Raw genomic sequence first — 22,467 nt, forward strand, 5'->3', positions numbered from 1 at the left:
GAGTTTTAGAAAGAGCAGGAGTTCTTAAAGAGACAGAGGTCCAATTTCTTGGCGTTGAGTTTCATTTGAGTCATATTTCATATATATGCAGCGTTTTTATACCAAATGAAGGTAACAGTAACTTGATTCTGCTATAAAGTGATACTATGTAGCTGGAAAACACATAATTCTGCCCCACAAGTCCACAAATTACCTAAAAATAAAAAAATACATATAAAATATTTTCCCACAGGAAACATTTGGCAATAAACTTTGTTTTATAAAACCACCTCTGACTTTATGTTTCAAACCTTTTAGGTTTCCTTGGTGAGTTTATTATCACTTCAGCAGCATATTTTGTAAGAAAGGCCCAGCCTAGAACTATTCCTATTAAGGGACCGTCTCAAGATTTGTGCCGCATTTTAGCCAAGAATTTATGGAGCGACCGAGAGTAGGAAAAGCAAAGTTCAAAGCTTCATCATCTGCAGATGCTTCAGAGCAAATCCAAAAAGAAAAGTAAAAACCGATTTCTTAGGGAGGAATGCTGAGAAATCAAACTGTCTGTAACTTTGGCAACTCAGATGAAAGATAAATGAGAGATAAAACGCAGGTGATGTAATGCACACTGAGGGTTTAACAGCATTATTCCAAGAAATTTAAAGACGGAAAGATTTATTACACAATATATAATGCTGCAGATGGCAGCATCTGGAATGTTCCTGTAGGTTGGTGGGATTTTAACAGGAATAATAATTTATTGGGACTTTTACTCCACCAAAAATAAATGATTATCAACCTTTAATTCTTTTAAAATGTGGTCTCACTAGCTGCATTTTCGTTACAAATGTGAAAAAAAAACTATTTTGGAAACTGAAGTGTTTCTATTAAATAAGAAACACTTTTGAAATCATATATGAATAACTTTTTCCACCTGATAAGTCATTAAAAATGACAATGGGTGACACAGAACATGTTCATTATATTTTTTGCACAAAATCATTCTCACATAACGAGATTTTCTGCCTTATAAGCTGCTGCTGGCCATTGGGGTTGCTAGGAAACAGTGGGAACTCTGCTGGGGTTGCTAGGTAACAGTTGGAACTCTGCTGGGGTTGCTAGGTAACGGGTGGAACTCTGCTGGGGTTGCTAGGTAACGGGTGGAACTCTGCTAATTTGTGATGCTACATTACTAAGGTTTTTGAAACACTAAAAAACAATGACGCATAGCCAAAAAGCCCAACTTGGACTGTTTTCAGAAGTTGAAACACCTCAACCCAGCACAACCTAGTTTGTTTGGGGGGTGGGGGTTCAAAATTAAGCACATTTATTTTTTTAATAAAATTTAAAATTACATTTTTTGTGTGTGTAATTTTATGGTCGACGCGTTGGTGCCTAGCTAGTCCGTCCCTGAACCTTTCCGGGCAGCAGACTGGTTTCTACCTCCAAGGAGAGCGTCGTCCAAGGGATGGAAAAACCGGAGGGCAGGGAGGTCAGGCGTGATTAATCTTCTCTGCTCTCTTGGAAAACAAAATAAGAAAATATTTACACAAACAGGAAGCTTAGCATTTCCTAAAGATTGGAAACATGTTGAGTGTGGAACTCGCTCCCTCCCCCTGGACTAATTGTGTCGTTTCCCCCCCTAAGTGTGCATTTACACACACCATTTTCACACACACATGGACTGTCTGGGATGATATTTATGTCGGAGTGGAGATCTTGCATTAGGAAATTTTAAGAGCAGTTAAGCCCTCTTTGACATTAAAGCCTGGATGCTGGAGCTTTTCAAGCCAAACTAAAAGCCCATTAACATTCTGGGTTCAGCCTCCCCTTCGGCCATGTCAGATCAACCGTAATAAGTTGCGAGTTTATGGACCTTTTGCTCTCCAAATGTCTACCATGTTGCTAATTGCGTACATCTGTGGCTGGTGTTTTGATGTTTTGTCTCAGTGTGCAGCTGTCCGTTCAAACAGCCTCCGGTTAAAGGTGGCACGGCTCTTCGTTTCGCTCTGTCTAGCCCATTAATAGCAACCATGCACGCCGCGTGTGATCACAGCGCCGGCCGTTTGCTCTTTGTGCAAAGCCTCAAATCTGGCATCCAACGAAGTTAAAATATTACTTTTATGATTAAGTAAAACATGCATTTATCCCCTTGGCTGCGCAGAACTGAATCAAATTTACCGTTAAACTTTCGCAGCTAAAACTTGTGACTTTTTAATAATCCTTATAAAGTAAACTTGATTAATAGCGCTATCAAAGTTAATTTCTGGCCTTTTTCATTTTTGCTCCATGCCTGCTCTGTTTCTGAAGTTTATTGTTTGCTTAGTCATTTAAGTCAGAATCATTCAGGCATAAAAAGTCCCCAAAGCTTAATGGGTGAGTCAAGTTTGTTTACCTAGCAGACAACTTAGCAAAGAAACAGTTTGGAAATGCATAATTTTACTGTCGATTTCAGCGGGAGACAATAAAGACACAACTTGTTCCTGAAAAAGATCAAAGATAAATGGGGATACATCAACCAGATGCCAAATCAAATACTGGATTTATTTATTAGTGAAAACCATATAAAGGTCAAAGTCACATATTTAAGTAAATAAATAATAATTTGTCAGCTTTAAAAACTACTACATCAGGGAACATTTGTAAATAAGTTTTATTTACAAAAAATTTAAAAGAAAATACTAATTAAGACAAAATTAGTTACCAGTAATAAAATATTTTAACAGTCCTTTGACATTTTTCTTTTAATCACAGTGTGGTATAAGGAACAATGACTGGGTTTAAAAAGAACGGATCAAATAAAAAATCTGAAATATATTCCAAACATCTGGAGAAATGTTGCTAAAAAACTGCTTCAAAAAATAACCATAAACTCTAACTGCCTGGAAGAAAAATAATAAGAAATGAGAAGTTAGCTTGAAAAACTAATGTTTTTTATTTAAAACTAAAAACCCTGACAAAAAAAAAAAAACATATTTCCATTTTCTTATAAAGATGCTGTTGCCGTTTTATGTTTGTCATGGTTAGCTAACCTGATGTTAAACATCTGGTGTATTAGCTAATTCTGGCACACAAGCTAATTATAGCATAAAACTTTAGTGTTGGCTAACTAACTAACTAACTAACTAACTAACTAACTAACTAACTAACTAACTAACTAACTAACTAACTAACTAACTAACTAACTAACTAACTAACTAACCTCAGCATAACATATTAGATTATCTAGGGTGGCCTACAGGCAGTAAAGTTATGACGCTTCTAAGGGTCCCTGACCAACAGGGGGCCCCTCCACAATTTATTTATTTATTTTTTGTTCGTAGAAATAAAAATAAAAAAAGGAGCCCTGTCAATTACAGAATTAATCATATTGTGTTTTCGAAGATTGTTTTTAGCAGTAAAAATTTATCAATTAAAATTATATTTTGAACATTGCCTATGACTTTTGCTCGGTGGAAGAGACATTTCAGTAATCTGAAACTAACAGAAAACATTTCAGCAACCTACAACACTGTATGCAGATTGTTGGATGTAAAATTCATGAGCAGTAAATATTGTGCTAGTTATCAGTATTGGACCAGAGCAAGACAGTTGCAAGCCTTTAAAATTGTGTTGCTTTTGATAGGTTAGAAAATTGTAAAGCAGCTGCCTGGGGAGGAGTGGGGGGCAATCAAATTTTAGTTATGAGGCCCAAGATTCCTGGCTGCGCGACTGCTCCAGTTCGCTATTGTGACACTTGTTAGCCACTGTTGAACGTTAGCTAATGCTGGCACACTAGTATCACTAATATTCTTTTTCTTTTGTTTTACTTTTTTTAGTTTATTTTTTAACTTATGCGAGTTTATGTCCAGATACAATGTGCATATTGAACAGAATGTTAAAGAACAATGAACACAAACGGTAATAGTAAAAGGCACATGAGTAAACGTTAGCATAACAAAGTTTCATTACCATAAAGCCACCGTCAAAGAATCTTAGAGGTCAGATTGTTGAGAAATACTGATTTAGTTTTGATAAACTGATGAAAAATTAGATGTTCATAGCATTTAATGTATAAAAGAAGCTAAAGTGGTTCAACAGGAGGTTTTTAATCAGATTTACAGTCAGAATTATCAATTACCAAAATAATTCTTTTGAATAAAATGCTAATTTCTTTCATTTTTCTTAATTTAACCCTCTTTGGAGTTTGGTTTGCTCTACTTTTAATCTGTAGCTTTACTTTTGTTGCTCACATTGGATATTTAGAACAGATTTTAAGCAGCATGCTGAGCTGTTAAGGGGTTTAGTTTGTTTATATCACTTTTACTGCCTCACAGTGTCATCAGCAGAGGGATCAGGAATCAGATGTGTGCTACGTGTAACACCAGTGAAACCCGATCTTGAGTAATTGTCGGAATAAGTCGGAGGATTGACCTCTGCCATGAACCATATTTTCTCAAACAACACACACTTGGGCTGGCTTTGAACCAGCCTCTCCTCCAGGACCGCAGCAGCAAGGAAACCAGTTATCAGTGTTTTAGTGTAGCTAAACAAAGCCCGTGGTAATTTCATTTGCACCCTTTTACAATAAGCAGAAAGCTGATGCTGTGCACTTCTCCCCTGGGGCTCGTCCCTCTACTGGCCAAAAGTGGAAACTGCAGCAAAATGCTGCTCCAGTTGCTTTGGAGAGAGATTGTTTAGCAGTGAAATGCTGCCTTTTCTCCATTTATCATCAAATAATCTCTTTCCAGTCATATTTATTCATTAGAATACTTCATAAAGTAGATCTAAAGTCTGATTGTTTATTCTGTTTTCATGACTGGCCACCAGGGGGCACCTAAGCTGCATGTTGAGCCTCATCTCAGGAAAATTTAAATATCCCGTCTTTATCTGACGTTTTTTATTTATGAACATTCAAAATCTGTTCTTATTACTGTTTTACTTCTATTGTAGTTCTTATGAGTTTAATTTACTTCAAGATGTGTACATTTCAACAGTTTTTAATTATTTGTCAAATGTGACATGTCATTTTTGTGGATGATCTAAGCATCACTTAAATGGTTTTTAATATTCTTTAAAAAAACATTTAAAGAATATTATAAATAAAATTTAAGACCTGTATAACACCATAAATGTACAAAAGAAACTGTCTTCAGTGCAGCCAGTTAGCATTAGCCTCAGTAGCCTCAAGTCACACAATGAAGTGACTCAAATGTTTTCCTGACATAAAGAAGGCTACATACACAAGATTACATACTCCTGCCATCACCACATTTAAAACCTGCCATCAACTTGAGGCCAACTTACCCTTTTTATGAACTTGAGACGTTTTATGCGTTTTTTAGGGTGTGCAGACTCTCTGTAGAGAGTTATGAATCCCTACATTCATAACAAGGAACCCCTAGAAAGCTCAAAACGGCCCTGATTTAACCAAAAGCAGCAGACAGATTTGTGTCTTTGGTGTTTTGACAGCTCTCAGTCCTTTCATCCGAGGTCCTCTCCACCACTCTGACTCTCAGTTTGAGGGAATTGGACAGATGCGCTATCCGGCAGATGGCCGCCAAGTCCATGGTCGAATGACATCTGTGGCATGCGTACTGTACAGAGTCCGCACAACTGTTGCCTAACGGCTGCCATTAATTACCACATGCCAATTACAGCTCTTTTATACTCCATCCTGAAAAGGAATCTGCTGGTGAAAACTATGTCCGCTTGTTTGCCTAAGATGTGGTGCCGGCTGCAAGGGTAATTGAATATGGATCAAAGGCATTCATGCTTTTCGTAAAGGTCTAGAGGGCTGTTCAGTTTTTAGTAATAACAGAAACGCTTCCGGCACTGACCTCTACTGCCACCCTTTCTGCTTTTCTCCCTCCTCCGTCTCAGATCCCTGTTTTAAACAATGCAGGCTGCTTCAGTAACTTCGTCTGATGCTGACAAAGACAGACGAAAGGAATGAAAAATATTTAAGCTGAGGGAAAAAATGCGTAACGTAGCCAGGGAACAATTCCTGCAAAAAAGGGAATGGACATTATGAAAAAGATCCAAAACTAGACAGTGTACTTTATGAAAGGTGATTTGTTGAGCAGGTTAGGTTAGGTTTATGGCCTACACAAAACATGTTCACTTAACTTTTGCATAAAATCATTCTTAGAAAATAAAATTTTAGTCTGCTTTGTTCGAACTCTTCTCAGAATGTTTAAGGATCTCTTGTCACTTTAAATTCCAACAAGTTGAATGTTTAAACTCGCATGTGAAAATGTGCTCTTATATAACTACATTTTTGAAAACCATTAGTAGAACCTCCTGCACAACCAACAAGAATGCAACAAGTGGTTTCTGAATGGTAAGTCAACAAAGAGCAGCCATTATACAACAGTACTTTGGTTGCTCGGAAACGGCGTTGAGCTCAGCGGAGGTTGCTAGGTAACAGTGCAATGTAATGATACATTCTGGAGGTTGTTGAAAGGGCTCGTTTTCCAGACACCAGAAAATGATCTTAAAACCAACGGGGTGTTTTATTTTCTTTCAGTGCTTGGGCTATTTATAGAAACAGTGAAGAACAAAGTGTGAACTTTAAAATAATGGATTCTTTTAGAGTTTGTCATTCAAAATGAATTAGGTTTAAGCTTTTTAAATTTTTTTTATGAAATCCTGATCACATATTACTCTGGAAACATGTTGGACTCCAGCAAAATAAAAAAAACCTCCAGATAACGAGTCTGAAACTCCAGTTTTTGGCACCGGACCCCTCATAATGACATCAGATTGCAGCGCTCCATGATAATGACGTTATTTGATCCGAGTGTGCTGAAACAGAGATACTTGTCCAAATCTAATCAAAAAACAAAGACAATGACTGTAATATTTGGTTTTCTCTTCATTTCAGCAGCCAACTTTAGACTCAAAACAGATGTGTTCATGTGGACATTGTATCACCTTTTAGTTTTTAAATACTTCTAGATGTGTAAACAAAAGGTGACTTAATTGTTTCAGCAAACTGTTCCTCTTTTGGATTATAACTACAAAAACAAAAAATCGTATTAATTTTTGAATGCAAATATCTTAGTACACATGAAATAAGACAAAAACTAACTTGAAACTAACATTTCAGTGCGATAAAGTATTTTGTTTTAACTCTAAATCCTAATTTTTAGTGGAAAAAAGATTTTAGTTAGGTTATGATTTTTTCACTTATGAGAAAAATGTCCTATGAAAAATCCAGAGTTTTGTACAAGATTAAGAAATTCTTGTCTCCACACAAGCTCCTATATGTTGCTGAAACATTACTTGTATGTTATTTTGTTTTTATTTAAAAGATATTTGCAGTGGAAACAAGATAAAAGTACTAGGTGAGACTTTTGTTTTTTCAGTGCAAGTAAAGTCAAAGGAAGCCGTTATTTTTTCAATCTTGTTTAGTTTGTTCTGGGGGTTTTAGAGGTTTATGTGTTTGACAGTCTTGATTAAAATCATAAAACTTCAGTTTAAAGTTGTGCAGAAGCTCAACCAGGTTGAGAGAACCAAACTTTGTTAATTCTCCTACCAGTTACAAGTTTAATAATTTTCTTTCTGGACTTATTATCAATTTCCACCCTGGTTAAAATCCAGGAATATTTATTTGTGGGTTTCTTACTAGCTATATAAAACTCAACGAACATTGAGCTGCAGATCAGGTTTTTCTTCTGTTTCATGTATCTCTGTTTTATCCTGCTGCACCACCTAGTGGCGAGAAAAAGAACTGCAAATGAATCACATCCCAGGTGTTTTCTGTTTCAGTTCTTGGATCTGCTCATGGCAGGATGTTGGGCAAGACTGGACACCTGGCAGGAAATTTATTTATTGCAAGATCTTTTCATTTTTGATTGCATTAAAAGTTAAGTTGTTGTGCTCTATGGTGGAAATTAGATTTTAGTAAAATTTTTATAATTTTCTGCATCTTGTTTTAATCCATTTGTATTCAGTTTAGTAGTTTGTCACATCCTTGGTGCTGTCATGTTTTGTTGTGTTGTTCATTTGAAAATGTTTTTTTCATTCATTTGTTACTTTAGGATTTTGTTTAGTTTTTAATCTTTTTCTGACCATTTTTATTGTTGAACCTTTCTTATTTTTTAAGCACCGTCTCCAAGTTGCTTGACTCTGCAGATTGCTTCCATTCAGCAACTACAACAACATGAGCACTTTGTAGGTTGGAGGAGCAGTACTTCTGGGAAAATTTTATCTACAAATCATATTCAGCATTCCTCTTAAAGATGTAATTCTTAATATTTCTCTTGCACCTAATGAAATAGTGGGACTCGTCCGGGATTTGAACCCGGAACCTCTCACACCCGAAGCAAGAATCATACCGCTAGACCAACGAGCCACTCACTGACAATGTTTGTGAGGGTCTGACCAGCTTTTTCATTAAGCCCATTTAAACTCCCTTAAGACAACTGAAATTTTTTACAAAATATACTCACTATATTTATATATTTTGTAAATCACTGAGTATATTTTGTAAATCATTTCAGTTGTCTTAAAGAAGTTAAATGGGCTCATCTGCCCAAGTTGAGAAAAGGTTTATATTACTCTCCAAACCTTTATATATACATAAGTGTGTGTGTATATCTATTTTTTATATATATATGTGTGTGTGTGCGTATGAATTTCAAATTTATACATACAGTGAACCCTCCCTATAATGCGGTTTCACGGTCTCGCTGCTTCACGGATTTTAATCCTGCAATGTATTCTGCATTCTGATTGGCTAAACAGTCTCTTCGCTTCTTCTTTACATGTGTCAATAACGTTGCGTTTTAATATGAACACGTATGTAAAACAGCTTGCCAAATATAAGTTTGCAAAGAAAAAACTACCTATAACTATATTCTTCTCAAGAAAAAACTGACCTGCACCGCGTGCTTTGGAAGAAAAAACCACGACAGAGCGGAGTCAGGATGCAGCTGCAACACGCGAGTCACTATTTGTCCTACTGCACTTTGTATTTTTTAATTTTCATAATCATTTTTTATTTTCTCCCGTTCTAATCCAATGACTCGGGTCGCGGTGGGTGCTGATCTTCGCAATTTGAAGCCTACGGTTCGTATTTATGATTAAGATTATTTTACAGTACGTTTATACAGAACTTTTATTTGTTAAACAAATGCTTCCGTCTGTAAAAAGGTTTGGTTTTATAATATCCATTATGAAATACTCCATAATGAATATCGCTGATTTCGTGTTTCACGGGTTCTTTTTGGAACTAAATGAGGGTTGGCTGTTCACTATACATATGTGTGTGTGTGGAACTAAATGAGGGTTGGCTGTTCACTATACATATGTGTGTGTGTGTGTGTGTGTATATATATATATATATATATATATATATATATATATATATATATATATATATATATTGTCTTCCCTCCGTGTCCTCGCCTTCTAGTGGTCCTCCCTCCATATCCTCGCCTCCGAGTGGTCCTCCCTGTCCCATAAATATTAGGTCTTCTGGGATCTTTTTCTTTTTTGAATTTAATATTTTTGGCTTCTCTCCAAAGGCACCTTTATCATCTTCCAGAGGAGGGGCTGGATAACTATCACATCAGATGTCACAATTTCTCATAAACAAAAATGAAGCCATTTCTGGAGATGTCCTCACTGCATTCACTAAAGTCCACCCTGAAGACATTTTTGTTTGTGGCCTTGGTGATTTGTCCCCCTTTCAATAAATATGAGTAGAAGTGGGTCGGCTCTGATCCCTCACAGATAACAGAAGACAGGTGGTACCTTTCAGTACCACCTTTACATTCAACAGGCACATCTATGACCTGACTGGAAACAGTACGGTGTTTCCTTGTCAGCCTATGGAGAAAAAACACTAGGACCTTGTTGTTAGTAAGGCAGTGCTTTCTGTGTAAGGCCGACCCGCACACCGAACAACGGCGTTTTCCCCGCACATCCAACCAGTAATACAAGAGTGGCAATACTGGTTGAAAATCTCACCGGTGGTAGGGAGAGCAGGGAGCCGTTTTTCAGCAGCTCAAGAAACATAGTGCCACAGATAGAGCAAGAGTTGTTGTTATACAACTCTCTATCTGTGGCACTGCCGAAAGAGTCCAACCGGACCATAGATGACTCCGACAAACATTTTATGTTGAAGTCCCTTCTGAAGTCTGATGGCTGATACCTGTCCCTCAGCTCCATCAAAACAGGGGAAAGATCCTCCCGACAAAAATGTTTGCCGAGTTCGTGGACAGCAGAGAAGATGAACCTCGTCCAACTGGGGATGGACGAAGCCTCCAGAAAGTCCCTTTCCTGAGCAAGACACCTCCTGGTGACGCCCAGGTTCAGGACATTCTGGAGAGCAGCGTCCACCCAGCTATAGTGGAGTCCATCCTCTGCTTGTCCATGGCCTACCAATGCTGTCTTCTCTGACTCTGGGAAATCTAAGCCGACTCCTTCTTCTTTTTTAATGTCCAGGGGACAATCAATGTCAAGCACAATGGTAATTCTTGTAGTCAGAGAAGATCTTCAGTAAAAATGATCTTTCTCATCCAGGGAACTTCTTAATAGAAACGTCCTTGTGTGAGAGGTGTGGAGAGGAGTATTGAAAGCAAGGGCCAGCGATGGGACCAACGAAACCAAAGCTTTTTCTGTGACTTCAGCCACAGCTTTGGCCGCGAGGTCAGCCACAGACAAATCTTCCCCAGCCGGGGGAGACTTTTCTGACACTGTGCCCTTGCCCTCATGTTCTGCCGTCTTTGAACAAACTGACCCGGCGCTGGGTCAGTTTGTGCGTGGACAGTCGGATCCCCCTCAGGACTGTCTCGTACAGAGTCCATCACACCGGTTGTTTGCTCTGAGCAAACCTCCCCAGCTGGGCAGGTTTGCTCAGAGGCAGTTGTGTCGTCCTCTGTACGGATAGTCCTTGAGGGGTTAGAGGCCGAGGTCCCACTCACACTCGCTTCACAACAAACCTCCCCCTCCGGGTCAGTTTGTTTTGTGGCAGTGGATGTAGGACCCTTCCAAAACAAATCCTCCTCTCCACGCTGATCGTCATTTTCTTCTGAATCCTTCCTTTCTTCGGAATCCTTCCCGGCAAAGGATGAAGAAGCTTACTAGCTTCTATCCTGGTGGTTACCGCATATCCGATGCCCCAACCGAGGGGGATGAACAAGGGGACAAGTGCCTTTGCTAGTTCAAACATGATTTCTCTGTACAACTCTTGACTCTCCACGAACTGTCTTGATCTGGCTGATGCTTTCAGATTCAATCATTTAAGCATCAGAATCTCTTTGATCTATTGTGATGTACACTGATGAGGTAATTTATGATGAGGTCATAAATAACCCTAATTGGAGTTATGCAGTTGTGAGGGCTACTCAACTGATTGCTTCTTAACTGAAAAGGGTCATAACTTCTGGACAGTAGGTAGTTAGAGCTAGACAAGTCTCTCTCAACACCAGCTTAGACAGATTGTTCCTCTTAGACCTTCTGCAGGGTAACCAGGTTTCAGGAACTTTCCGGACCCGTTAAGACAGAGAGCTGGTCAGTAGTCAGCCCAGAGGACTTGTGAGGATTAGGGCGGGGCTGGCTATTGCATAATAACCAACAATAATCATAAGGGTCAGAGGTGAAATGAGCGTTATTAAGTAAGGAACTTCTTCATCTGTCACAAATTTTGTCCAGTTAAATTTGGGAAGAAGGGCGGGTCTTTATCTTAGTACGGCTCATTTGAGTTTTGGTCTTACATATTCTCAGTTTTGTTCGCAGACATTTTCTTCTCTTCTACTGCAGAGTTACAGAAATCGGTATTTTATGGTATTATTTGAATAATAAGCTTAAGTTTTTATTGTGTTTCATCTTTATATTTTTTATTATGTATATATTTTGTGCTTTTTAGAACATGGCAAGTGATTCCCCCTTAAAGCTCCCTAAGTTGACGGACCCTGAACTGAAGGAGGTTGAAAACACGGCCCAGTCGCCATGTGTAAGTATTTTAGTTGGTAACTAATTTTAAAAAGTGTTGTGTTTGGAAATTTGTGTATGAGGTTGTGTAGTGTTTAGTTTGAATGACAGTAATTCTTTTTGGATAAAAAAAAAACATTCCTGTGAAGTTATAGAGAATACCATAACTTTCACCTGGAGTGGGGACATGTGAACTACAAACGTAAATTGTAGTTCACATGACAGATGAACATAAGTTCAGGGGTGAGATAAATGTAAGATCGGGGAGACAGAAGAACGAAAGTTAGAGGAAGACGCAAGCGTTAGACCAGGATCGAACCGAGAGGAGGGCAATACGGGAAAATAGTAATATTGGAGCACGGCTGAAAAGGTGGGTAAAATAAACTGTACTTTCCCAGCCAATACAGGAGACTTGATAGGTAAGTGTTGTGTTCCGTGTTTTTCTATTGTTTGAGTTTTCTGTGTCCTGAGTCTCCTCGTTGTCCTGTCTTCCACTTGATTACTCTCAGGTGTGTCTTGTTCCCCTGATTATCCTCAGTGTATTTAGTCCCACCTGTGTCCTTTGTTTCTCATCGGGTCCTTGTCGTTGTCACTAGTTGCATGCTGTTGTTTTGCTCTCCGCCTGTTTGACCTGTTGCTACTGGTGTGAGCCCTGGCTTCCACTCAGCCGTGCTACCTGGCTGCGGTCTTACTTGTTTGTTTGATTGTGTTTTCTGGACAATTCTTGTTATTAAATTTCCACCACTCACCTTACCTGTTTTTTTTTTTTTTTAAACTGAATGGTTGGTTGACCTAACATTTTATATGCTGAGATTTGAATGAGTCTTTCACAAACCCATTCACAAAGTGAAAATAAATACTTAATTCAGAGGCAGCCGGCAGATGATCAACATCTGCAAAACATTTTATAAATTAAAGCAGTTCTGATTATTAAACATGAGTTAAAATTAATATTCCAGGTAAATAAAATCATTTCTTCCTTCCAGGTTTGGGTAAGCATCCCATCGTGGAGAACTTGAGTGCTGACCTCTCGCGCAGCGATAAATGGGAGTATTTCTTCGTTTCTATGGGGGTTGAGGTCCTCAGAGGCAAATCCACAATACAAATGGGGTTTGGCAGGAAGGGATTCGCATCGGTTCTGTTAGCAGCACCGGGCGACCCAACAGGTTCGTCCTGATGGTCTATTCCAAGTCCTTCCAGGTGTGTTTTAAAGGTGGCAGTCTGCTGCTCCAGAGAGCTGAAATTCTCCTGAACTTTGTCAAACTGCAGGAAGAAATTTGTTTTAGATGGTTTAAATAACAGGGTTTCTGCTGCAACTCAAATTTAAGACTTTTTTAAGACCACCATGAATCAAATTTAAGGTTTGTATCATGTCAATGATGTACAAAGGGAAATGCCTTAACTACTGTAGGAAAGAATGTAGCAACAAAACTGCTCCAAATAGTGGAGAAGCATGTTCTCCAGCCAAATGGTGATAAATTTGCACTTAAAACCCTGACAGATGCAACAAGCTAACTAGCAGTAGTTTCGCCTACCTTTTCTTCTTCAAATTTTAACAGCAGCTTGCATCCATTATTGATGCACTACTGCCATCTGTTGGACCCTAAAAGTTCTTCCTCAAATTCTATTACTGAGCCCAGTATTTAAAAAAAAAAGAAAGAAATACCTTCCCTTTTTCTTCCTTGCTGAGCAACTGCATTCTCAAATTTCAATTCTCTATTAAAACGTATTTCTGTTTTCATGTAATTTTCTTTGATTCACGCATTTCCTGCAGCTATTTTGATGATTATGTGTACTCCCCTTTTCAACACTCAATGCTGATATTAAATCACTACAAACTATTATTAGTATCCTCCACCCATTCTAAAGCTATTAGTATAGCACATAATTCTATTGCATAGTCAGATCATTAGATGTTCTTTTTGTAATATTAATCTTTAAATCAGGAGTCACAACTGCTACACTTGTCACTTCAGTTTTTGTATTTTTCAAATCATCAGTATAAAGATATTTATATTCATGAGAAAAAATAATAATTGCAAATAATCATATTTTTTCTGTATTCGATTGTAAAAAATTTTCGCCTCCCTCTGTTTAAACTGAAACTAATATACATCAGCTAGTTAGCAAGGTGTATATTAGCAGCCAGCATCATATGGGTTGGTAACAGAAATGACCCAATGGCAAAGACAAACATCATCCAGTCAATCAAGCTAGTTTTTCTCCTGACTTCATTTACACTGCATATATATCTTCTAATATACAGTTTCTGGATAGCAAGGGTATATCAGCCCACTGCTGACAAATTTGCACTTAAACAATGACGGACATTCACTATTTTAGCTGGCTACCCAGTTTTTCTCCTCTCTCTGTGCCCATTGCATTTGTATTAGCAGCTTCTTACCAGCTGCCTCGAATCAGAGAATCCAATGAAGAAGTGACTCAAACGCCTGCCTGGCAGAAAAATCTTACGAGAAAAAAAGCTACATAGAATACGTAAAATTAATCTAGGATCACAAAATCTAGGACTTGCAAGTAATGTATTTAAAGCTAATTTAGCTTATTTTTAAATGAATTTAAGATATTTTAAGGATGCCCTGACACCCTGAATGAATCTAATCATCTTTTCTTTCAAAGTGTAAAGTACCTGTTCAATGTTGGACTGAAGCAAAAGCTCGGGCCAGACAGACTCGCAGCAGCTGTTCACCTTGGTACTGATGTGAGCGTGACTCCAGGTTAGTTCCTGAGGAAGCAAAACAAAACACTTTCAGCCCAAAAAAAAAAAAAAAAACAGAAAATATCAAAGATTTGTTGCGTTGGGAGGAAAGTTGCACCTGTAGGAGCTGTGTGCAGCCTTTCAGGAGAGCCTGACAGGACTGCAGTTTGGTCCGGTACTGAGCCAACACTGACACCAAGCTCTGGGACACAAAGTGACAAGCTAATTAATGATAAAATGTTAATTATTGTTAATTAAGCAGTAGAAGTCATTACTGCTTACCTCGGCATCTTCCTGAACCAAAGTCAGGTCTCTGCTGCCCTGGCTGTCGTTTTTGGTGAGTGTCACTCCAGCGTGCAGATCCTCCAGCTGGGTCCAGACTCCATCCAGACCCTGCAGCAAGTCCTCAACGTTGGACTCAAAGTCCCTCTGGACCTGGACCAGAACCTGGAGGGATGCTGTCCTGTAAGAGGAGAACGAGTCTCAATCATTCACATAATGAAAAATTTTTTTCTTTATAATTTGACTTGCGTCATTTGTCACTTTGGGGTCTTAATTCCTTTTGGATTACTTTTTATTGTTGAACCTTTTTTTCCCACTTTTTTAAGTATCATTCCTCAGATGCTCGACTCTCCAGATTGCTTGTGTAACCCAAAAGGAAGGTTACTTCAAATACACTTGATAATTGTAAACGGCAGGTAAATTAATTTACTTCAATGACTAATACCAATACTATACAAGTATAAAGAAAGTTGGGCCTGATCAGAAGATTCTAAATTTAAGGGAGCCTAGGAGTGAGCAACAACAGAGGAGAGTACACAGTGACTATAAGAAAGAGTAGAATTTAATATGGTGAACATTTGTGGATCCACATTTACAAATAAACACAAATTTTGAGCTTTCAAAAAATAAAATAAATAACCCAGTCTTTTCCTCTGGGGCTGCCATGTTTGTCTTTTATTTATTTATTTTTTTTAAACTCTTTATTACTATTATCAACATATACATTAAACATGTAATCGGACTCAAATGTACATAAAATCTGAAAAACCTGATGAAGCCGATCTCTGCTGTTTCCATACAGACAAAAAAGAGGAATGAAAATAACAAAACAAAACAAAAGACATACATTAGGGGTTTTCCAGCAATTTCATGATGATTATCATATCATATAGTTCTGTATCTTGACCTTTGTTCATGAATTTCAGCGATAAGAAGAGGTGGCAGAGATCCTTATGAAAAAAGGGGAAAGATGGTTTGGTTTTTTTGATGTTTGTCTTTTCTAGCTGTCACGGTAACTCAATGCTATAAAAAAAAAGAGAGAGAGAGCCGCATTTGCGCATGCGGTTGTGACGTCAGCGCGGCAGATGAGCACCGTTGAGATACTGGAACACTTTAATAGAGAAATAAGTGCAACTACATAGATAAAACACAACATGCATGATAATAATAATACAAAATCTTACAGTACAATTTTATTTTTATTAAATTTGATCAGTTATTAGGTACTTTAGCCAATTTTCAGCGAATTTATTGAGCTAACTGCCGAGCTCGTGCGGTCACACTACTCGAAGCTACAGGGGATTTTTTCGGCTTCAGCCGCTCACAAGGGAAGTTTTCTGAGATTTAATAAAAACACATTTACTATTTTGAATTATATATTTTGCGAAACTATTTTAACATTGTTTTTCTTACCGATTTCCAAGACTCTTCCAGGCTATTTACGGAAGCAACCGTCAGCTCTGAACTCTCAAGCGTGTCTCAATCTGAGCAAAATCTCCGCGCAGCCGTTAAAGGGGCGGGACAATCAACCTCATTGGCTGATGTGAAATCAAACTGTACCAGCTATTGGCTGTTTAATCCGTCACTAAACGCAATCACTAAAGGCATATTTCACAGTTTTTAAAGATTTGTAACACTTTATCTATGTTTATGAACATATTTACTAACTTATTTTGAATTTGATTACTTTTTAACTCTTTTTGTAGAATAAGACATGAAATCTATTTACAATTTTTAATCTTGTTGTTGAAGAAGACATTAAATCAACATTATTAATTTTTTACTTGTGTTTTTAACACTAGGTTACACTTACTTTCAGCAACTAGACAACATGAACTTGAGGGTTGCAGGAGCATTATTCCTCTGAAAATTTAGACTCTAAATGAGTGAAAAAGGGATCAGGTTTAAAAAAAATCTCAAAAGAGTTTGATGAATTAATAAAATAAACACTTTAAATGACCACAGGATACAAATAATTTAACGGTATCATACTAGTACAACTTACTTGCAATGACTATTTAACTGTTTATCATTTATAATGACTAATTATGCTTTTTTATTTTCTTTCTTCAGTTTGTTATTATCTTGCTACAACACAATCGGCTCCCATTGAATTAACTGTAAAGTTGACCCACAAACGCAAGGGGCCACTATTACTTGCGCAAACAGAACTCTGCTGGCTGACGTCAACGTTCTTCTTCTGCGCATGTGGGTAGCTTTGGGGACGCAAATGGCTAATGCAGAAAGTGTAGGCGGACACAGAAAAAGTTTGATTTCAGCCAAAAATCGGACATGTTTTCTAAAATTTAGAGAATTTATCTGACTTTACATTAAAATAAATATATTTAACATGTTGAAAGCATTAGCTTTAGACACTCTGAGCTAAAGTTTATGCTAATCTAACCTTTTCTTGTGTCTCGCGCACACTTACACGTCGTCATTTGTATTTATTTTGGATTAATAAAGATGGTTATTTCATTTGAACGGTTGTATAAATGTTCATTTAACACTTAGCTAACTCCCTGTGAGGTCTGGTTCGGTGGTACTGACCTCTGCTGCAGGTAGGCGCAGAGCAACTTCAGTTTGTCCACCAGCGCGGAACCTCGGCCCGCCTCCTCCAGCATCGCTTCCGGGGCAAAGGTCACCGTCTCCAGGGTGACAGCCACCGCCTGCAAGGACAGGATTCAGATGAAGACGCTGTTTTTGACTCAGAATACGAAACAGTGGCAGTTCTGTTCTGCCTGAGGCTAAAAACAGAAGAAAAAAAAATCAGTGCAATCCTAAGAGGAAGGCGTCTTCCTTCTTGATGTTTCCAATCAAAGGACTTCAAACTGATCCTTGATTAAAAACACAGGAGAGCAAATGTTGCCTGAGGCGTCGGGGCCGCTTGGTTCTCCGTCTCACCTGCAGCCTGGAGCAGAGAGCCTCGATGTGGGACACGGCGGGGTCCTGCAGCGGCTCCTGGAGCACACACAGCAGCAGACTGTTGGTCAGAGCCCGGGTCAGGGGACCCAACACCTCCGGGGGCCTAACCATGGGCCCGGAGACCGGCCTGCAGTTTATAGGAAATAGAAACTCAAAATAATTAATTATTTTACACAACTGGTGATAAATGAAGCTGGAAATGAATCTAAAATATTAAAACTTCACCGTGAATTCAGATTTTTGCTGATTTCAGGCTCAACCAGCTGCTCCTTCCTCTGTAGAGGTTCCTGCTGAAACACATCAGCTTCATAAGTCATTAAAAAATATGTTTTCAAGGTTTGGAAAGTGCTTAATTTCTGTATAAAATCCATAAAAGTGCTCTGTTTTATATTAAAATTGATTAAAAGCCTAAATTAGGAAAACGTTTGTAGTTACACAGATTATTTATCTGTTGTCTGAAGTTAAATCAGAGCAGAAATTTCTTGTTTTTGGTTATTACCAAAATTGTTTATATTTACTAAATGCTACAAAACTTAACACAACATCTTTATAGAGATTTTTGTACAAATTTGGCAGAAGCCTTCAAAATTTCTGAGTTTTTGACTTTAAAAAAATGTCTTAGTTTGAAAAATTTAATAATCAAGCTTTGAAATTTCCAATGTTTTCTATATAATTTCTGAGCTTAACTTTAATATCTTTAAGTTGTTTCTAGCAATTCTTTTTCAGCTTATTATCTGAGACTAATCTAAATATGTTGATGTAAATTTACTCTTCTTTTTTTTAATCAAAAATAGCCTGAAATACATTATATGAATTATTTCTTAAAATAGTGAATTAAAAATGTCTTAAATTCATTTTTAACTGTGATGGAAAAGGTAGAAAATTTATTTTTAACTCCAAGGTGTGATGGAAAAGTTAGAAAAGTGTGCAATTATTTGTAGAACTATGTAATTAAATGTTTAAAACCAATAAATATGCAGCTTTGCTCACCCGGTTCGGTTCTGGCTGCAGGCAGCCTTTCAGAGCGTAAATACCTGCAGCCAGAACTGCCCACAGTAAACACAGCAGCAGCATCCTGCAGCATGCGTCCTCCTGCGGCAGCGCGGCGCCCGGCAGCGCCTCCAGCTGGCAGGCGAACCACACTGCAGCCACCGGGGCGAAGCAGCAGAAAGTTTTCAGAGTCTGGGACCAAAACCTGCGTCCGGGCTGAGCTTCACTGAGGATTTCTACTAAGCTGGAAATGAAAAATACAGAAAAACAATAGAAGATAGTTCAAATTAACTGGATAAATGCAAATAAAACTAAACAGAAGTTGTCAGAAAAAAGCTGTACATAAATTCAAGTGTGTTTCTTCTGCTTTGTTGAAGTTTCAAGGCAAATATCTCCCTTTTTCAATTATTTTTTTGTAAAAGAGAGACACAGAATAATTTTTTTATCTGTTATTAGTCATGTTTTTAGTGTGGACAATATTGCTCCCACCTTGGGTGCAACAGTGTTAGGGGCGCCAGAAAATGAAATGTTTATATATATACATTTTCTTTAAAAAGAAAATTAAAAATTCAAGCACTATTCAAGGTTTCTAAAGGGATGTTTTCAGACTTTTCCAGCATAAAACTTTGAAGATAAAAAAAAAAAACATCTCAAACGTCTCTCAAATTTTCTAGAAAAACTGAAATTTCTCCAAAATAATTTCTAGAAAATTTCTCAAGAATTCTCAAAGGAATTTAAAAAATTTTTGTTTCAGCATTTTTTATTTTATTTTATCTTTTGTACAACGCAGTGAAAGTCACTTGAAGCACAAATAACCACAAATTTTTCACAAATAACATGGATGCTTTCATCACTGATGTTTATAAAAGGATTTAATCCACCAGGGATTATATGAAAACTATTAATAATTTAAATCAGTATATTTCCTTGAGCATGTGATGAACTGGCAGTGTCAGATCGTCTGGGCCAGATTATGGCGCTTCATTCAGAAAACACTGATTTGTTTTCAGTAAAAAAGGACTGTGAGTGGCTCCAGCTATTCTGGTGAACTGGGATGAACTTCTGCTCTTCCCAGTTTGTGTCCTGTATATGATATACGAACCTTAAGCAAGTTGAATTTTAATTTCTTGGGTTTAACTCAGAGGAAGTGGGCCACTGTTTCTTAAAACGAGTAACAAGCTGTCAATCGATGACACAAACGAGGATGGAAATAATCCACCTGTTAAGACATTTCCAGTCACAGTGAAGCATTTCTGGGTGTTTAAACGCGGCTCACCTGTTGAGAGTCATCCATTGTCCCTGGTTGTCTGCTGTCGCTCCCTCACCATCCTCCCTCATGGGTTTACTGGTCCACTCCCAGCCTCTCGTCCCCTCCAGTCCGGCTGTCCTCTGACCTTTGGGGTGAGACGGTGGTTGAATCTGCAACCAAGCCATCTGCCGTTTTAATGTCCACTGGTTAAAAACATGATTCGACAGACCGAGCCAGTCGAACAGGCCCGACGGGAGGATTTGTTTTGCCGTTTTACTCCCTTCGCTGCATTCCAGCCAGACAGGAATGTGTCCAACGGGCCGGAGTGGAGAGCGATCCCGACTCCACCCAGAAACAGTTTCTGACTCACAAACTACTAAACCATCTGCAGTCGGCAGTCTCACGGTTGCCCCGGAAGGAGTCAACGCTGAGATTTAACAGTGTTTCACTCTGGTGGTTTTTAGGCACTAATCTATGGAGTGCCAATAGGGACTCAGAGTTGAAAAATGTTCATATAAAGTACTGAGAATCCTTAAAGAAATACTAGAAAGTTAAATCTCTAGCTACATCATAAGTTATAGAGAGGCTACATTTAACCTCTCTATGTGATTTTAAATTGAAGGATGATTTTTTTAAAGAATCTTGACGCCTTAATATCTTTTTGCTGTGACAACTTTCATGCTTAAATGTTATTTTAAACATAAAACAACATTTTTATGTGTCTATGCTTTGTGTGAGCTGTTATTATTCTGTTTAAAACAGAAATAATGTATTTTTTGTCATTCAGCTCCAGCCCGACTAATGCAGAGTTGCATTGCGGGAATCCAAACTGTATTTTTTAGCACCAAAAAAGGCATACGTGTACAGCAATATTGCCTCCAGGCTGCAGTTTTAGTACCTCCATAAGTAAATGGCTTTACCTGCCATCAGTCAGAAAACATCCACATTTTATATTACTTAAAGAAAGTTTGACCAAAAATGGTTTACTTTAATATTCTACCATCAACTTGAGGAGGAAAATCATGTAATTTGTACCCATGTCCTGAATTACAGTTGTTTGAAGGAGTTTTGTCTTCCGTTTCCCACCCCTGGATGCAGTTTTCACTAACGAACAGAAGGTGGCAGCAGAGCTGTTTCTGACGTCATCACACGAAGGCGAAAGGAGAAATTTAATTTTAAATAAAAGAAAAGTAAGTATTGCATGTTATAGTTATTAGACAGTATCATGTTGTTTGTTTAAATCGTGATCCGTCTGCTTGGTTTTTGTAGCTTGAGCGGAAGCTGAAAAGAATAGAAATGTGTCAGACGTTTGTTAGCTCCAGCTAAATTGTTGCAGCGTTGCATTGTGGGTAATCAAGCGGTGTTTTAAACATTACAGTTAACAGTTTAACATTGTTCCTATAACCCAGTTATTCCAGTATGTTTTAGCTGGTGTTGCAAGGCAGCCTCTCTGATCTTTTTTTTTTTTTTGTTTTTTTGTTTTTAAAACAAAAATGTGTTGGCACCGTGAGTCATGTGGGTATGTCAGCGAAAGACATCCCAGGGAGCGAGAGAAGCAACTCATACTTACCTGGCAGGGGAGATACCATGATCATGAAGGTGGTTCACCCAGGGTGAGGCTCAGCCATTGCACTCCGGTTGTGCTGACCCCTGCGAATTCCCCAAATGTGGGAATCTCGACTGCATAATTTCTGGTAGTGGGGGACTGCGTTCGCGCTCTCCCCTGATTCACTGTTAATGAAAATAAGGAAGACTTTAATTTAGGTCATTTTTTAAATGGAATCCCTTCATATTGGATAAAGTTCGCTAGTTAGTGTTTTTTAATTTATTGAAGTGTTTCAATAGAGCTTGGAATCATGTTGCCATCTAGCGATTAAGATTAGAATTACATTGTGAATGAGATTCCCATTCTTATTAGAGCACAAATAGATGATTTAAACTGTTTTTAGGTGCTACAAACAGGTCTAAATAACTGAAACTGACATAGAAAATAACAAAACATTATGAACTGTTTTGTTGTTTAAGTCATTAAAGCAGGAGGAATTATGTATTAGTAGTGGGGGAGGAAACCATTTTAACTCACTATTTACCTTCAGTTGGTATAAAAGTGCCATAAATATCAAACATAACTCACTAAGTTATTGGGTCTCTGCCTCTTTAAGAAGCTCTTGCTCTTCATAAAGAGACTCTGCCTTCAGGAAGTCGTAACAGTGCATCTTTGTTATGTTTATTAGGAGTGTGGGACTGAAAAGTAATTTTTATGAGAGAATAGCATTATTACATAATGAAACAAAGTTAATTTTACATAATATCTTTAGAACAACTCCAAAAGAACAATTGTAAGTCACATTATTGAGGTAAAGGCAGAGTTTAAGAAGGAGCAGGAGCTTCTTAAAGAGACAGATTA

The 22,467-nt window shown here is 37.9% G+C and overlaps 1 protein-coding gene and 2 non-coding genes across 5 annotated transcripts; 1 reads left to right on the plus strand and 2 right to left on the minus strand.

Moving 5' to 3' along the window:
• Nucleotides 1-1,402: 1,402 nt before the first annotated feature.
• si:ch211-151h10.2 (uncharacterized protein LOC567699 homolog) lies at nucleotides 1,403-20,312 on the minus strand. Of its 3 annotated transcripts, XM_055029008.1 has the most exons (10): nucleotides 20,088-20,312; nucleotides 18,812-19,055; nucleotides 18,047-18,111; nucleotides 17,801-17,948; nucleotides 17,447-17,565; nucleotides 14,897-15,077; nucleotides 14,733-14,816; nucleotides 14,546-14,641; nucleotides 5,796-5,885; nucleotides 1,403-1,496 (listed from the first exon to the last, which is right to left on the minus strand). In XM_055029008.1, the coding sequence occupies exons 1-9, from the start codon at nucleotides 20,243-20,245 to the stop codon at nucleotides 5,835-5,837; spliced, it is 1,146 nt and encodes a 381-aa protein (XP_054884983.1). In that variant the 5' UTR covers nucleotides 20,246-20,312; the 3' UTR covers nucleotides 1,403-1,496; nucleotides 5,796-5,834. The 3 variants fall into 3 exon arrangements, with proteins under 3 accessions (XP_054884983.1, XP_054884982.1, XP_054884981.1); XM_055029007.1 differs by lacking the exons at nucleotides 1,403-1,496; nucleotides 5,796-5,885 and adding an exon at nucleotides 12,051-13,161 and having other exon boundaries at nucleotides 18,047-18,108; nucleotides 20,088-20,305; XM_055029006.1 differs by lacking the exons at nucleotides 1,403-1,496; nucleotides 5,796-5,885 and adding an exon at nucleotides 12,051-13,161 and having other exon boundaries at nucleotides 20,088-20,305.
• On the minus strand, nucleotides 8,243-8,314 carry trnap-cgg (transfer RNA proline (anticodon CGG)). The gene has a single exon. It is a non-coding gene; the product is annotated as a tRNA-Pro (tRNA).
• A 1,310-nt stretch (nucleotides 20,313-21,622) lies between the features above and the next one.
• LOC129359462 (U1 spliceosomal RNA) lies at nucleotides 21,623-21,786 on the plus strand. Its single transcript, XR_008605898.1, has one exon. It is a non-coding gene; the product is annotated as a U1 spliceosomal RNA (small nuclear RNA).
• The last annotated feature ends 681 nt before the right edge of the window (nucleotides 21,787-22,467 follow it).

The sequence above is a fragment of the Poeciliopsis prolifica genome, unplaced genomic scaffold (assembly GCF_027474105.1).
Source record: "Poeciliopsis prolifica strain line A6 unplaced genomic scaffold, Auburn_PproV2 SCAFFOLD004, whole genome shotgun sequence".
NCBI classification, from domain to species: domain Eukaryota; kingdom Metazoa; phylum Chordata; class Actinopteri; order Cyprinodontiformes; family Poeciliidae; genus Poeciliopsis; species Poeciliopsis prolifica.

Excerpts from the sequence above, each read along its gene's own strand:
- si:ch211-151h10.2 (XM_055029006.1), bottom strand. The coding sequence starts at position 20,245 with ATGGCTTGGTTGCAGATTCAACCACCGTCTCACCCCAAAGGTCAGAGG. Across the intron at positions 15,078-17,446 it reads TGCGCCTACCTGCAGCAGAG|GACAGCATCCCTCCAGGTTC; the intron begins GTCAGTACCACC and ends CTCCTCTTACAG. Across the intron at positions 14,642-14,732 it reads GCTGCACACAGCTCCTACAG|GAACTAACCTGGAGTCACGC; the intron begins GTGCAACTTTCC and ends TTGCTTCCTCAG.